The 16,740-nt window shown below is 31.5% G+C and overlaps 1 protein-coding gene across 5 annotated transcripts in view; it reads right to left on the minus strand.

Annotated features, from left to right (window-relative positions):
- The window catches only part of tinc (transmembrane protein tincar), a 79,056-nt gene that overhangs the window by 49,126 nt on the left and 13,190 nt on the right, over positions 1-16,740 (minus strand). For all 5 annotated transcript variants that reach the window (XR_015825187.1, XR_015825188.1, XM_088241748.1 and 2 more), the window contains exon 3: positions 13,071-13,202. Coding sequence is in view for 3 of the 5 variants with exons in the window: in XM_088241748.1 (XP_088097874.1) it covers positions 13,071-13,202 (132 nt within the window). In the remaining 2 variants the exon portion in view is untranslated. The remainder of the gene's footprint in view (positions 1-13,070; positions 13,203-16,740) is intronic.

The following is a 16,740-nucleotide window of genomic DNA, read 5'->3' on the forward strand; positions in this document are numbered from 1 at the left end:
TTTCAACGAGTTGTATATAACTCCCTATTAGAAAATGGAAATCAAGTTGGGGTAGAGTGGGGTTTGAGCCTCGGGCCTCTGGCCCGTGAGTCCGCAACACTAGCCACGGGACCACAACCCGATGATAATTTCAACAGGGAATGATAAATCAAATTATGGTAATCAAAAGCATCATCATCATCATAACCATTCGGACCCCGTGGTGCATAGCGCGCGGCATCGATACACCAAATTCGAGATATATTGACCATCGGTTACATGAAGGTAGGGTGATCAGTCTTACGCTTCAGTTGCCAGTCTCGGAACAACAACATTTTTTTTATTTTCTTCTTTTTGGGGCTATAACTGTTTTTCTATTTCTTCAATATTATTTTTTTTTATAGGAAACATATTCGAAAACCATATTTGCCGCAAAAAATCGCTTTCTTAGAACAGGCATTTGCCCATATAGGAACTGATTGCAACATTAGGCTTACTAATATTTCTGGCTTGCCGACCCTTCATATACTGAGCCTACTTCTAGTACAAGCAGGATTTGCCAGTGTTTTGTGTGCCATTTTTGTAACAATGTATGTACAAACGAATAAATAAATAAATAAATCAATGGAATATTGCAGCGCAATACCACATTTCAAATCAATATTTCATGTCCACCTTCCCAGAAATCAAACCCAAAATACAAATAAAAGTGATATTTTCAATACAGAATGGTAAATATGACGTAAAAGGTTAAAAACTAAATCTCTCAAATGCTTGTATAACATTAAGAGGAAAAATAGGGAAAATTCAAAAGAGGGAATTAAAATGACATTTGTTTTGCATTCAACGTCAATTATGTTGCTCTGGGAAGAAATAAACATTGGCAAATTACTACAAGGATGGAGAAGATTTAAGAAAAGGGAATGTGGAAGTTTGAGCTATCTATAATATTGGAATAAACATTAAAATATCGTTAAACGTAATTAATTTCGAAAGAAAAGTCAAATTTTCCTCTCTCTATGTTTTCCTGATTTTATTCGAAGTCTTGCAAGTCATTTTGCATTATCGATAAGAGATGGCAAACGATTTTCAAATAAGTGGAATGATCGCATGAATACTTTAGCCAAAAACACTTTGAATATTGGATTTATGATGCCGCTTACATTCAGAAGGAAGTATTCGTGATATAAATAAATACCTATTAGAAAACTTCAAAATTGATGTAGTCAAGTCCATCAGAGATTTAGGAGTTGTTTTGGACTATAAACTGACATACAACGAGCATATATATAATTCAGTAAATAAATCACTGAAATTACTTGGCTTCATTAACAGAATATCCTCTGATTTTACTCATGTCCGTACAATCAAAACTCTTTATTGCTCAACTGTTCGCCCTCTTCTAGAATATGCCTCCGTGGTCTGATCTCTATTCTATGTCAATCGCATAAATCACATTGAATCAGTCCAACATTGCTTGCTTCGAAAATTAGCGTGGGTGCTCGTACTAGAGAGAGATAATTATTCTTATGCTGAAATAGAGTCAGATGTTAAATATTTCTAGTCTACAAAAACGTAGAACTAATATTGACTCCATATATATGTTCGGCATACAAAATGGTATAATCGATGTTCCATCATTACTGGGACAAGTAAAATTCAATATTCCGACTCGTAGATTGAGAAACAATGAAGTACTGTTCATCGATCAGCATAGAACAAACTATGGCCTAAATTCTCCAATGACCCGCCTTTGTCGTATTGTTAACTCAAGACAAGATCTGGACTTTTTTGGTTGAGGTTTACAACGATTTAAACGAGCACTAAATAAATAGTCCAGATCTTGTCTCGATGTCCCTTATGTTTGTCAATGCTTCTTTCTTTTTTAAAAATGTTTTAAACTATTATTTCATTGTAATATTTAAATTTATTATATAAATAAAACACGAGTGATACTTTAATCCACAAATTTGGAATATCCAGTGACCGGTTTCATCGCTTTCGCGACATCTTCGAGACTGGTATATTTATTAAAAAGTTAAATGTATTTATACAGAACAGAGGTAAGGATACATAATTCAAAGTTATATGTAAGTAAATTAAATAAAGTTATTTTTATCTTAAGGATCATTATCGACAAATTTTCTATGGGTTGAAACCTGTCACTGGATATTCCAAATTTGTGGATTAAAGTATCACTCGTGTTTTATTTATATAATAAATTACAATGAACTTCCATCAAGAATTTTCACTTACAAACTTAAATGTTTTGTAATATTTAAACCTTATAAATTGTAAACATGGACAATGTCCGTTAATAAATAAATAATAAATAAACAAATAAATAAATAAATAAATAAATAAATAAATAAATAAATAAATAAATAAATAAATAAATAAATAAATAAATAAATAAATAAATAAATAAATAAATAAATAAATAAATAAATAAATAAATAAATAAATAAATAAATAAATAAATAAATAAATAAATAAATAAATAAATAAATAAATAAATAAATAAATAAATAAATAAATAAATAAATAAATAAATTAATTAATTAATTAATTAATTAATTAATTAATTAATTAATTAATTAATTAATAAATAAATATAAAGGAAAACTTATAAGGTTAAGTTATTTTGATATTATTCAAAGCAATAAAGTATTTAAAATTAATATTAGAAGCCTTGTGATTTTCCGTGTTAAGTAATACAAAAAACAATCACACTTTTGGTAATAACAGTGGATTAAATGTCTTACATATTTATAATACTATTGTATTACAAATATGTAAGACAAACTAAAAAACTAAAATATACACTGCATCACTGAGAATACTTCATAGTCCCTGGACTAGTATCTGAAGCGTAAAACTGATCGCGGATCGCGTTACAAAAATGATTATGATATATCAATGCTTTATCAGGTTTTTATTTTTATTATTTAAAGAAAAACAACAGTTGTTATATAAGAATACAAAATATAAAAAATAGTAATCCAGTTAAAAGTTTTTCACAAATATAATGAGAGAACACGTTATACAGTAAAGAGAAAAATAATAAATTACATAAAACATGAGGAAAAAAAAAGAGTTCGTAAGAAGGTTAAGGGATGAGGAAATAGAGTGGAGGAGTGGAGGAGAGGGATTTTCATAATATAGTTGACCAATTCAAAATTTTAATATCATAATAAAATAAACATATTTAAATGAATACCAACCTATTACACACTGACAAATGTTTCAAAAATATTTTTTTTTGGAGTCAAAAAATTTTGTATTAAAAATATCTAAATGGGGACAAAGTTAATTAAATTTGGAGCAGCTACGATAAAAAAACGAGTTTTGAACATATTTTTTTTGGGCAATGAATAATAAAAAAAATGAACTTGTCGTGTTGACTTTATGGGACAATGGATTAAAATACGCTCCAAGAGATATGAACTATCGATAAAATTGTTTAAAATTTTGAAGAGGAAAAATTTGAAGAGGAAAATTTTGAAGAGGAAATTTTGAACCTCATTAAATATTGTGAAATATTTGTGTGTGGGTGTTTTTATCCTAGAATATTTCATAGTCCCTGGACTGGTACCTAAAGCGTAAGACTGGTCATGTTACCTTCATGTAACAAAAAAAATGATCAAGATACGTTGCGATTGGTTACCAATGCAGTGCCCTATAATAATAATAATGTTTGGATAATTTATATAGCGCAATTTTTGTGAAAATCACCTCAAAGGCGCTGACGCTATGCACCATTAGGTGCGGAAAGGGAATGATGATGATGAAATATTGCAATTAACTTCTTTTTTCGTGACAATTTTTAACTTTTCGATTACTTTGAAAAGGTACTTACTTAAAACAGGCGACGGATAAATTAAAGTATAAGTAGATAAAAATTTGTTGCAACAGAGAGGAAAAATATTTTTGAAAAAGGAATATAAGTGTCTAGGTAACTACAGGGCTTCTGACTTGTCATTGGCTGGTTTGAGTGGCCACTTAACGCACTGTGTAACATTCACCATTCTGCCCATTTTCCATTTCTGCATGTTTTAACATCTACAATTCTTTAACTCTTCCATCTGTTGACCTTTGTGATGTAAAGAAGCTGAAACTTTCATCATGTAGGTGAAATTCTTCCGTATAAACCAATTCACCAATTTTACAATTTTCTTATCTAATACTTCTTCTTATACGAGGTAGTCAATCCAACAATGTTTGGAGTATGTCCATATGTTTGCAGACAGGCTGGATTTGCTCCTAAGGGAGTTATTTAGATCTTAATTGGTGAATATTGCCCAGCGCCTTGACGATGGATTTTTCGGCATATTAAATAAAATATTTAGTGCTTTTTTACAAAGTTATATTTTTTGTATTGTATATTAAATTATTTCATGAAGAAAAACTTTAAATTACATTTTTTTAAAAATAAAATAAATATAAAACAATTTTTTTTTAGCCACATATTTTACATTTTTTCTACCAACTGGTTTAAAGGGTACTCAAGCTTCTTTATCAAGGTACAGTCAACTAGTGAATTATATCCTATATTATTTTTAATTTGTAGCACTTAGCTGTCATTCAAATGACTTTCGCGGAAAAATTAAGGTCATTAGCACTTGTGTTTGGATTGTCTTGTGAGAGCCATTGATAGTACCAGTAGAGCCTAAGACATCTCGGGAGACATCCCCTAAGACTGGCATTGGGAGGGCGGAGTATGACAACATCACGCCCGTCATATAAGGGTGAAAGCTTAATCGAGAAAAACTGACACGAGCGAATATTTCACAAAAAAAGGAAACATAAGGAATGTTTCATTTTTCATCTCCAAAAAAGAAAACACAAATGTCTTCATCTCATTTTGTTTTTTAGAATTTCGGATAAACTATACGAAAAACATTTTTTTTTTAAATGTATTATTTATGTTCAAAATAAGAACTTTGTAGACAAGCATTTAACTAACGTTGGTAATGGATATATTATTATAGTAGAAACCACGACTGGAGTCGTCTAGTTCTATGTATTGTCTATTTTTTTTTGTTCCGGTTATTTATTACTTTGCTTATGCATACAAAGTTTATTATTATTTTTCCAGTAAACACTTTATTTTTTATTCATTTATTATTTCATAAGAATCATTACGGCTTATTATTGTACGTCATCAGATAACTTGTTGGTTTTTATCAAATTATTTCGTTCTTTTTCGAATTTTTGTAAAGTCAGTATTTTGATACTGTGAAAGTCATTGTACATTATTTTTAGTCTTTTGTTCACAAGCCTTCTTGTTTTGACTCTCTGTGTGTGATAGTGTTGTGATTGTATATGTCAGAGACATGTCAGCGTCAGGTATGGCGTTCCTTTATTATTATTTTTTAGTTGGATTACAGAGATCTTAAAAAAGTCGATATATTTTCCCGCAGTGGTCTTATTTTTTATAACTCCCCGTAAGTTTTCAAAAATAAGACCATATTGCGCGCACTTTCGATTGGAATTTGACCTCTCGGCGTCAAACATGCGACAATCGTGTAATATATGGAGGGCGTCCTAAGAGACAAGTCCATCGCGAGGGCAGCAATCATTATCTCTGTATTTTAATACATAGAGATATTTTAAAGACAGACCGGCACGTCTGCTCGCCGTGAAATTAACGTTGAAATGGTTTTCGATTCGCAAAATCTGAATGTCTCAGATGATGAGCTAACACGCCCGATTGGCTTTAGATAAATAAATTGTTACGGAGAGCGCGGGTACTAGACACGTCAAAACACTGACACAATAATAAGCTTTAATAATTGTCCTTTTAAGTCTGAAGAATAAAGTAAAACTTTATAATTTCTACCGAGTTTTAAGAACGACTGTAATAAGTAAAGGATTAACAGCTGTCAGTTTTGCTGAAACCGACTTTCATTGATAACCAGATACGGATTTTTTTATGCCGTCCTCTCTTCCTACCCTCTTGCTTTCATAATCCCTACTGCTCCTTCAAGAACCACTGAGTAATAATTAAATTAAATACGTGCATGTTTTGAACCAGGGGCTGTCGCATACCTGATACCGTGAATCTTATAAAATATTTTCGTGAATACTAGTAAATAATTTGTTTACTATTATTTATATGGACCTTAATAATTTATTATGCTTATTTAAACATGTTTTTGTAGATACCTAATTTTAAAATTTATGTAGATTGTAATGGGCAGTAGTGCTGTATTTAACATTTAAATAAATAAAAAAAATAATTATCCGTACTGTAATGATGGTGAAAGTTACGGTTTAAAAAAAGTATATTTACGTGGTAATTTAATAAGTGTATTTACTAAGAGACGACTACGTTTGTAAACCAGTAGAAACTAATAACTCAGTCAGTTGATATAAACAAATATTTACTATAATTTGTTGAAATTAAATTTGACTTAAATTAACCAACAAATGATAGCTTATGGCCCAGGCATAAATACTTTTTTTCAAATATATTTGTTTCAATTAATACGAGTAACACCGGTAAACAGATATATTAAAAACGCTCATAATAAAATATATTTATTAAATAAAAAAAAATATATTGCAGTAAATTTGGTTGTTTACATACGCTGCGTCCGTTTTTTTCCAAATAAAGAGAACAAGAGGACACAACAAAAAAAAAACAATAAATTATTCAATAATGTATTCTCGTATATTATGTTTACATCAAATTATTGCATCACTGCACACTGCTCAATTAGAAAGCCAGCAGCTTTATTTTCTTGATTGAACGCGAACGGACAGAAGGAGGTGTCGAAATTGCTTACTTTCGTCTACTTGACCTTAACTTTTAAAGGCTTGTTATCAAATTAAATAATATATTTAACGTAAAAGCAAACACAATATCTTGTAGAACAGAATATTTTCTTTTGAACGACGTATAAACTTATTTTTTTTTTTACTTTAAGTGTTCATTATTAAATTTGAAAAAAAAAGTATACAACTTATGTTAACACTTAATATTTTCAAATTTGTTAAAATTAAAATAATTGTTACGTTTTAAAGATAAACTTTGTTATTTTTTATTTGAGCAGACATCGCGAATAGTAAATAAATGTGTAATATTCTTTTAAATGCAATTTTCTTTTTTTAGTATTCCATCCGTAAAAGGTTTCCTTGGCCAGTGGAAGTACGTAGATTACAATATGTTACAATGCTTTCAGTTTCTGAAGTTACTCGACACGTCGTTAGGACATCGAAGGGTGAAAACCTCCCCATTGAGTAGCGAAAAGAAAACGCCCTAAACGGCTGGGAATAAAATGCTTTTCAGGAACGAAAAAGCACAGATTTGCAGGCGACAAACTGTGCCGTGAGAGCCTTTACAACCCTCGAGTATTTCCAGATAAAATTAATGCTTCCGCTCTTCTCGAAGGCTTGGACGTGCACAAGCAGGGAAATGATTGTTGAAAAACGTCAAGGGGAGGCGTCAAAGGACTTAAAAATCAAGGATTTGAGGAGCACAAAAGCGTTGCGTTGTTGCGTAACGATGCTTCTTTTGATGCGACAATTTACTATTGATCAGGAATTAAGAAAAGGCAAATAAAGAGGGTAGAAACATGCAAAAATATATATTAATAATCAAAACATATTGCGAATGTCCATGGCGTGTAATCTCAACACATTGGATAGATCTCAGGATAAAAGAAAAATAATAACCCAAATATTTCAATTTTGGGGCCATTTTCAACAAGCATTATTAGAAATTATTACAAAATGGGAAAAAAATTGGAATAGAGTAGGGTTCGAACCTCGGACCTCTGATCCGTGAGTCCGCAACACTGGCCACGGAACCATAACCTGATTCCGTAATTGTTTGACTTCCGTCTGACAATAATGTTTCAAAAGTCATTCTGGTATAGAAATTTAAATGTAAAATTGATTATCTAACGCACGGAATCCAAATAACAAGATAGTACATTAAAAAAAATTATCATCGAATTAAAAAAAAAACTTTGTTAGCTTCTGAAAAAACATTTTTTTCTGAGTGATTCTGAACATATAAAAAATTATTTTTAAGATAGTCTCCTTTAATTTCTAAATCTCCTAAAAAAGCGTGTATTTTTTCTTAATCATTTTAATAATAATAATAAATTTCGACAATTTTCATAACGCCGTTTTCGTGAGTAATCACTTCAAGGGCGCTGTACATTATACTTATATAAAAAAATAAGGTCTATCTACAGGCTAATTCTTTATTACTATTTACTTAGAGACAAATTTTAAAAATCATGTAATACCCATGATATGGTATTTCTAACAATTACATCTAAAAAATATCACCTTTAGTGTCAGGAAACGATGTCGCAAATAAACAAGTTTTTATTTTTTTTCTGAAAAGGAATTTATTAGTAATAAACATTTTTTTAAATCGAAATGTGATGTGATTGGCAGCTTTTGTTAGTCAATCGGATTATATTTTTAATACTTGAAACATCAATAATTTTTGACATACAAAACATGTCTTCAAGTAGTGAATAACATATTATTTGTTTCCGATTGAATAAACAATAGAGTTTTGTATATGAAAATGAACCAGAACTCTGGACAAGTGCTTTCGACTCAGTGGCTACTCTTAGATAAAAAAATAAATAAAGGAAATCGAATGGAAATAAGTATTCCTTATAGTGTGGTGGTTGGCAATTTTTCCCTATCATGCTTGACGTCCTAGGTTCGATTTCTGGCAGGGTGGATGTAAATTAAATTGGTTTTGTAACGTAGTTCTGAATTGACATATTTCATAGTTTAATGGTAGCTGACATATAAAAGTGATCATCTTATCATCCATATAAATAAATGGCCCAGATACGATGCGATTAAATACCGATGCAGTGCCCTATGCATCACTGGGTGTGGGTATGTACATGACGAAAATGAATAATAATAATAAACGAAAGTAATCTTTGTTTATATAAATCTTCTGTACGTGTGTATGTGTCTGAACTCCTCTTAAACGGCTGAACCGACTTTGATGTTTTTTTTTAGTGTGTTTGAGTGGATTCATGGATGGTTAAAACTTTCAATTGGACCCGGTAGGTGGCGCTGCGATCTGAAACAAACTCTGTAAAAACAAGAGTTGAACGGCGCAGGATAACGAGATATTGCACTCTGCTTTGCATTTTGCTTTGAGCAACAATTGAAATGTCAAACTCAATGTCAAATGTCACTTAGTATATAGTTTATCGAAAATTGAGATTTCGAAAAAACGTTTGCTGAACCGGGTCCGCTAGTTTATTATGTTTTTTTTAATATGCATAATATGTTTCCTTTAATTTTCTATTACATTGTATGCCAAGTTAAAATCGGGTTTTCAGACTCATGATGTTTGAGATACGTTACTTTTTTATGTATATTATGCCTTTTTCTAATTTTCTTACGTTTTCGAGTTTTTTCTGTATTAATTCATTGCTTATTTTTATTATTTGTATCCATTATTTAGTAAATAAGGCTAACTAAAATTACGCAAATCTATATTTTGATTAATTTGCCAGTCAATCTGTTCCGAATCAAGTTTCAGGCCGAAGGCTGTAAGCTGTAAGTTGTCTTTTATCTAAGGGTATATCAAATCTAGGGATTGGTTTTCAATACACCCCCTCTGATTTATCCGGAATCTGTCTCGAGAAATACAGCTATGTCATATTGATTCACCGAGAAGCTGGAATGAAACGACAGTCAGAAAACTAATATCTACGTCAGATGAATGTCAAAAAAACTGACGATTTTAGATTTTGAATTATGAAAAGGTAAAGAGAAATTTTTCTGAGCAAAAGCCATACTTTTTGGTATTAAATAATTTAAATTACAGAAAAACCTCATACGAGCATTCTGCTGGGATCTCCTCTTGTAACTTCAACCGGTTTAGTTTTTTTCTAAGTAGAAAGAGGCGGTCTCCGTAGTGAAGTGGTTAAGACGCTTGATTCACGCACGGTAGGTTCCGGGATCGAACCCGATGAGAACACAATAATTAAAATGTGATATTTCTGATGTCTTGCTGTTTTGTTACGTTTTTCCTCCTGGCCTGTTGGGAAATTCATATACCGTTAAATCTGGATACAAAAGATCTTGGCATAAAAGAAACCTCTTTAAAAGACAGCTGGCTTAAGGTCCCGTCATTTTACCTCCGAAAGCCTCTGTAAAAGAAAACGGGAAAAACTCTTTATAAGATAGTCGTTTTATATGAACTGACCTCTACATAAGAAAGGACTAAAACCATGACCTCTATAAAAGAGCATTTGGTTTGCCGATGTACCCGCAGCGTCACTTTTTGTGAACGTGCTGACAAGTTCTGACAGGTTGTTATGTACATGCACCCAAGCTGAGAACCTCAGTACAATTTGAATGATGTATGTATGTTTATCTCTTACATACGTCATGTACTTTCTACATTCATTTTTTCGTACCTCCTGTACATATGTACATAGTAGTACACACATAATGAAGTCTCGTTATGTTTGTAGATCTCTGAAGAAAACATGGATATTAGAGAGACCTCTTTATGAGAGGAAAATGCCTTGAACTCTCTTATTTCCAGGTTCGCCTGTAGAATCAATTTTTCTAATATAAACAAAATGTATTTATAATTTGAATAAACCCGTAAGGGTTAAACAAAATCAAAATGGGTATTATATGTACAAGTAAGTTAATGAAATATTTCAAAACCATCGAAGTTACAACAATAATTGTTTTCAATTTTAGTGCTCACAAAATTGCTGTTCCACAACTCAATACAACACACAAGGACAATGTAATCCTACTTTATCCTTATTATTAAAGGTGGGAGTCGGTGTTATTCAAGCTTCTGACGTCACTGTGACCTGTGAAGATGTATTGTGACGGGTTCCTGTGAATAGTTCTCGCTTTCCAAGCCCAGGTCTTTAAAAAGTCTGGTTTCTGTGTGGAAGGCGAGAGTTCTCATTTTGCTAAATCTCCCTTTCCAAGCAGGAATCCGTGAAGTATCGGGCATAATTTTACCTTAACTCCCATATATATAAAATATATATTACCTGCCGTAACATATGTGGCGCGGTTCGTTTCTGCAAATTGAATAAATTTTAATTGTTTTTTTTTAAAGTAGGTACAAAGCTCTTTAAGTGGCCCATGAACGAATTATGATTATTATTGCTGCAGTTCCGAATGATCGATGAGTCAGCTAAACACAACTCGAACTAAGGGTGACTTAAAGTTAAGGGAAGCTGACATCACAAGTTTCGGGCTCATTGAGTCTCGGGAGGTCCAGTCATAAATAAACTTAAGTTTCCCTTCTTCAGGAAATTACACAACACTATATCAAGAACCTGCCCTCTGTTTGGAAACTGATTTAATTTGAAAACATCTAAAGCTGAATGAGTAAGATATATTATAGAGAAAATGATTAATATAGGGTGATTCACAGGAGTAAATTGAACTTTAAATTTATTTTAGCCAAAACAAACTAACAAACCACCCTACCGCTTCCCCGTAAGGGTAGACAGAGAGGATATATTTCGTTCACTAGAAACATAAATAAAATTATTTTTAACTATGAAATTAACGGTAATTGTCTTAAATAAAGTTTATATTTGAAGCACTAACTTTGTGGTTATTCATTATAATAAAATAAATAGAACAACTTTGTTTTTAACCACTAATTTTTATTTTTCACCGACCGGTTTCAAAGCAAACAAGCTTTTTTGTCATTCCTTTTTATTTTATTTCTATCATGTTCACTAAATACTACTATTAAATACAGTGAAAAATAAAAATTAGTGGTTAAAAACAAAGTAGTTCTATTTATTTTATTTGTGGTAATTGTCTTGTTCGGAAAAACTACATGAGAGATTTAGGTGTGATTATGGATGAAAAACTCTTATTTGATTCCCATATTCAGGCGTCTATAAATAAGGCTTACAGAAATCTGGGCTTTATTATACGCACCACTCAACCATTCAAAACAACCGCATCCCTCAAAATCTTATACAATGCATGCGTTCGCAGCCATCTTGAGTTTGCATCTGTTGTTTGGAATCCTCGATATACAATTTATATATCACAACTAGATAATATACAGAATAGATTCCTTAAATTTCTGGATCGTAAATCTCTTACATATTTTGACTCGTATGAAGACTCTGCTTCCTTTCATAGTTTAACTTCCCCTACTTCTCATGCACGCACGCCAATTATTCTGACTTTTGAATTACATTTGTTGGATTTGGTCATGTCTTTTTTGGTCTTCCTCTTTTTCTGCTTGCATCAAAATTCGCATCGTAAATGTTTTTAGCCGTTATTTCCCTGTCCATTTACTCTAATAATCCATACCACTGCAGACCTTCTATCTTGATGTAGTTGATAATACTTAACTACGCCTTGCACAATGCACGAATCTCAATATTTGTGCGACTATCGTTCATAGTTTTACCACATATTTGCCCGAGGGATCGAATTTCGAGAGCAGTTAGTCTATTTTATTTTTCCAATTCCATTCCAAACTTAAGGTCGGCAAAATTTTAGACCCCAAATCAATAAATATTTGAACGATAATTAATAATAATAAATATTAGTAAATATATAACCACTGGTGGTAAGTGATTATATACTAATATTTACTTAAATGATAATTATAACATTAATGTCAAACACATTTTTTAATGATTTACAATATTGTTTTCAAAATAATCCAAATGCCTCATTATTTTTTTTCAAATAATATTTTTTGCGGTTAGTGAAAAAATACTCCGATTTCAGTTATGCAGATTTTGCAAAAAAACACTTCGACTCACTATCATTTTTAATCTGTGAATATTGTGGTAAATAATATTTAAATTACTAAGATTAGACCAGTATTTTTTTTCACACACAGAACTATTTTCTTCATCTACCTGGACACAGACAATTAAACATGGTAAAAAAATGTAAATCGGAATTATATAAAGCATTTTTCAGGTATTATATTACAAAAAAGGCGCTATATAAGTTATGCACAAAAATAATAGAATTACACTCTCTTACTTGCTTTCTGGAATATAATGTTTTATTGTAGAGTATTACCAACAACAATTATATTTTTTTTAAGGAAAATAGTTATTCCAAACCTTGAGGAAGGAATCCAGCCTCGATAAGTCGAGCTTCCATCAAAAGTCTCGGAAGCAGAAGACAAAAAGCAGTCACCAGGTGCAGAAACGGAGCTGTTGGTCCACCATGTTGCCATAAACTTCTGAGAACTCCTGAAAATGAAAAAAAAAACTTTTGAAGAGTTTGGTGAACGCAATTTTTGCCCGTTTATCATTTGGATTATAACTTATATACATGTAGAAACGATCACAAAAATTGTATCAACTAATACGTTGAGGTTTTCAGAAAGCGCATAAATGGTCAATTTTACTAAAATGATCAGTACTGACATATTTTAAGAAAATGACATGACTTATTTTTTCTAGAATTAGGAATTTTTATTTGAAATGAGTAAATATTTGAAAACCGTCAAAAAGGGTTCGAACGAGGCTGTGATTTTATAAAATGCTGCGAACGCTCAGTTACATTCCACCGGCAACAATACTGACTAGTCCAACTCGTAAGCGTCCACGTCGCGAACCCTGGGCAATGTGATCACACTGATAACGGAGTGATCGCAGGAGATAACGAGAGGATGTAAGGCGAGTTTCTGGCGTTTCCAAACCAGAACCAACCAGATAAGGGAAGGTAACCCCGACAGAAAAATCCACCAGAGAAGGCAACGGGAAACCACTCTGGTTGTCTTTTGCCAGGAATCACTATGGCGAGTACATCCATCAAGCATTTGTCCTGGCCTAGGAAAAGCGCAGGACCGAGATGCTTTCACTGTAGTGATCACCAACGTCGGAGAGAACCCGGCAAGGCACCGCAAGAAGAAGAAGATGCAGTATTTAAAAATTAAAATAATCGATAAACATAAATAACTGGTTTATTTGTTATAAGAACTCAATAAACATTTTCATAAAATATCAAATAAAATAGAACTTTATTTATTCGAACTTCGGTCATCCGGATCGTTATCAGGAAATAAAAACACGTAACCAATAAGCTGTATTATTTGAATAGCAATAAAAAAGTGATCTTCTGGTTAATTTTGTGTTTTCTTTCAAAGCATTGGCTTAATTTTATGGTTAATCTTACTATCCGTATTTTTGAGTATCCGGATAACATCTGGCATTCATAAATCTAGAAAATTAAAGTTTTACTGTATTGTAATTATCCATATTTTGTGTCCCCTTTTTTAGCCCTAATGACTGCAGCAATATATATATATGGGTATTTTCAATAACGTTCAAAATGTATAATTATTTGAAGAGAATTTTTACAAATATAATCATAAAACTATCTATGTTTATGAAAAAAAAAACATTTTTAATAAACAAGCACAAACATAACGGCTTGTAGTCGCCGTCACGTCATTTTGACGTAACACATCATAGCCGCGATGTGCGCTCCTAACAAACATTGCGTACGGGTATGAGGCGGTAACGTAATACGTGCCGTTTGTGGGTGCCCCATAATATAGTTACCGATACGAAATTGTCGTATTTGAGACAATGTCTATAATTGTCCAGGGCCCTGATTACAATGGGATGTTGACAGAGTTATCATGGACTGTCTATAAAGAAAAACTGATATTTGTGTACGAAAATGAGTATATTTGCATGAACATTTAAAATATCTTCGTTGAAAGCTGTTTAGAAGATGTTTAGAAGAAAAAAATGTATGCATATTCTGCTTTTCACACAGAAAACTTAATTTTACTTTGTAGATAAAATTGAAGATACATTTTAACTACCCATTGTAAACGGGGCCCAGGGAGCCCAATGCCTCTGGGTATGAACTGAAGTAATATTTTGTGCCGTCCTTTCCCATTACAAGGAAATAGTGTTGCTTACCTCCCTGGTGATGAAATTGTCAAACGTAGTACGGACCTACTAAAATCCTTTCACTGTGATTCGATTAAATTGATGTAGTAAAAAACATTCAATGAGCGGTGCTACAGCGTGATTATGGGATTTATATTTTGGTGACATACATGAAAGGCGTCGGAGTTAAACAATATTGAAATAATGATACCTAATAATAATCTAATCTGACGTTATTTAATTTATAAAATAACTGTATTTGACAGACTATTGTGATAAAAGTAAATATATTTTTTACTACCATTCGTGTTTGCAACATGGCCATGCGGATGACTGTTAATATCCGAAAAAAACCCTCCATATAATTTTCGAAACTTGTAGTGAAAAGGACAGTGAAAATAGTGGAGTTAAATTAAATTAAAATCGCGATTTATGAAATTGAAATTTTTAAAAGAGTAACCCGTTTATAAAAAAAATAATTGCTCTTTTGTATGAGTGACCTATAAGAAGACCCGCGGTCTTTAAAAACGGCTTTGGGTACGTGGAGAAATGTACTTACACGTGCCGTTTGTCGTTTGTTATATTATTTACATGTAACTTCTTTACAGGTTGCACATCATAAGGCATTTATCACCAAATAAGGGATTCTCGTAAAAATTAAGATGGAATTTTATAAATGTCAGATTTATACAGTAGACTTACTTTAAGCACCCTCTGACGGCCACGAAGCTCCTTAATCGTCCTCGCAAAGTATGCGGAGAGGAGACATTTAAGGGCTAAGACACAGTTAAGGCATAATAAATTATGAAGCATCATACTCGCCGGCCAAACTTTAAGCTTAGTGTAATATAACAGAATGCTACCATAAACTGGTGACAAAGAGTTATTTATTTTATTAAGTTTGTTAACAGTAGAAAACACGTGAATAATATAACCAAGAAAGAAGTTCAGAGCTACGGAAAATACAATAAATATTTTTATTTATTTTTGTCTAATTAAGAAACCGGGTAAAATTCCGTATCCTGATTATACTGCCGTCATAAGAAAGAAGGACGTTTCTACATAAAACAAAAAACGGAGAAAATAAATATTTTTGTTCAGTAGACTCAAATAAGTGTTTGATTTCTAATATTATAAGTTTAAAATAAATATTTTGTAACTCGGAGATTGAAAAATTTGCTGTGTGAAAAATACTACAAAAATTAAGTATATTACTATGCGAGAGTATGTATTATGGTTTTTCCTAAAGGAATATACGAGAGAATATATATTATATTATATATAATAACATATAATATATAATAATTTCCTCGTACATTTTAATTTTAATAAATTTTACGTTATATATTTGAAAATTAACATTTTCATCTTCTTTTTAGTAAAAAAAATATAAGAAAATATGTTATACTTCAATGAAAAGATGTTTCTTTATTAAATTATCTTCTTTCTTTTTAGTGTTATTATGCCAATTGATTCTACTCAACTAAATAAAATAGACGTTACTGGCCATTTACTGCTTTTAAAAATAGTAGCGCCGACCTAATAATCAATTAGCTTCAAAATTACCAGCAGATCTTAAATTCAATTGAAAACGAGTATGTACATTAATTTCAAATGTTTTTAAAAACGGAATAGAAGAAAAAATAAATATTTTAATCAGTCTTTTATAATTATATAAGTCAGAACAGCCTTCAAGACTTTTTGCAGTTAAGTCTCATTTATTAGTGAAAATAATAGGGTTGTGATTATTTTAGGAAGATAGATGTATTTTTGTAGCTGCGATTTTTTTCCTGATTCCAAATATGTATTTAACTCATTTTCGAAAAAAATGTTAGATGCGCCCTTTTTTCCTATGACGGCAGTATAGAAGCTAACACCAACG

This window comes from Micrasema longulum, unplaced genomic scaffold, assembly GCF_059751315.1.
Source record: "Micrasema longulum isolate JH-2025_06_02 unplaced genomic scaffold, ASM5975131v1 h1tg003050l, whole genome shotgun sequence".
Taxonomy (NCBI): Eukaryota; Metazoa; Arthropoda; class Insecta; order Trichoptera; family Brachycentridae; genus Micrasema; species Micrasema longulum.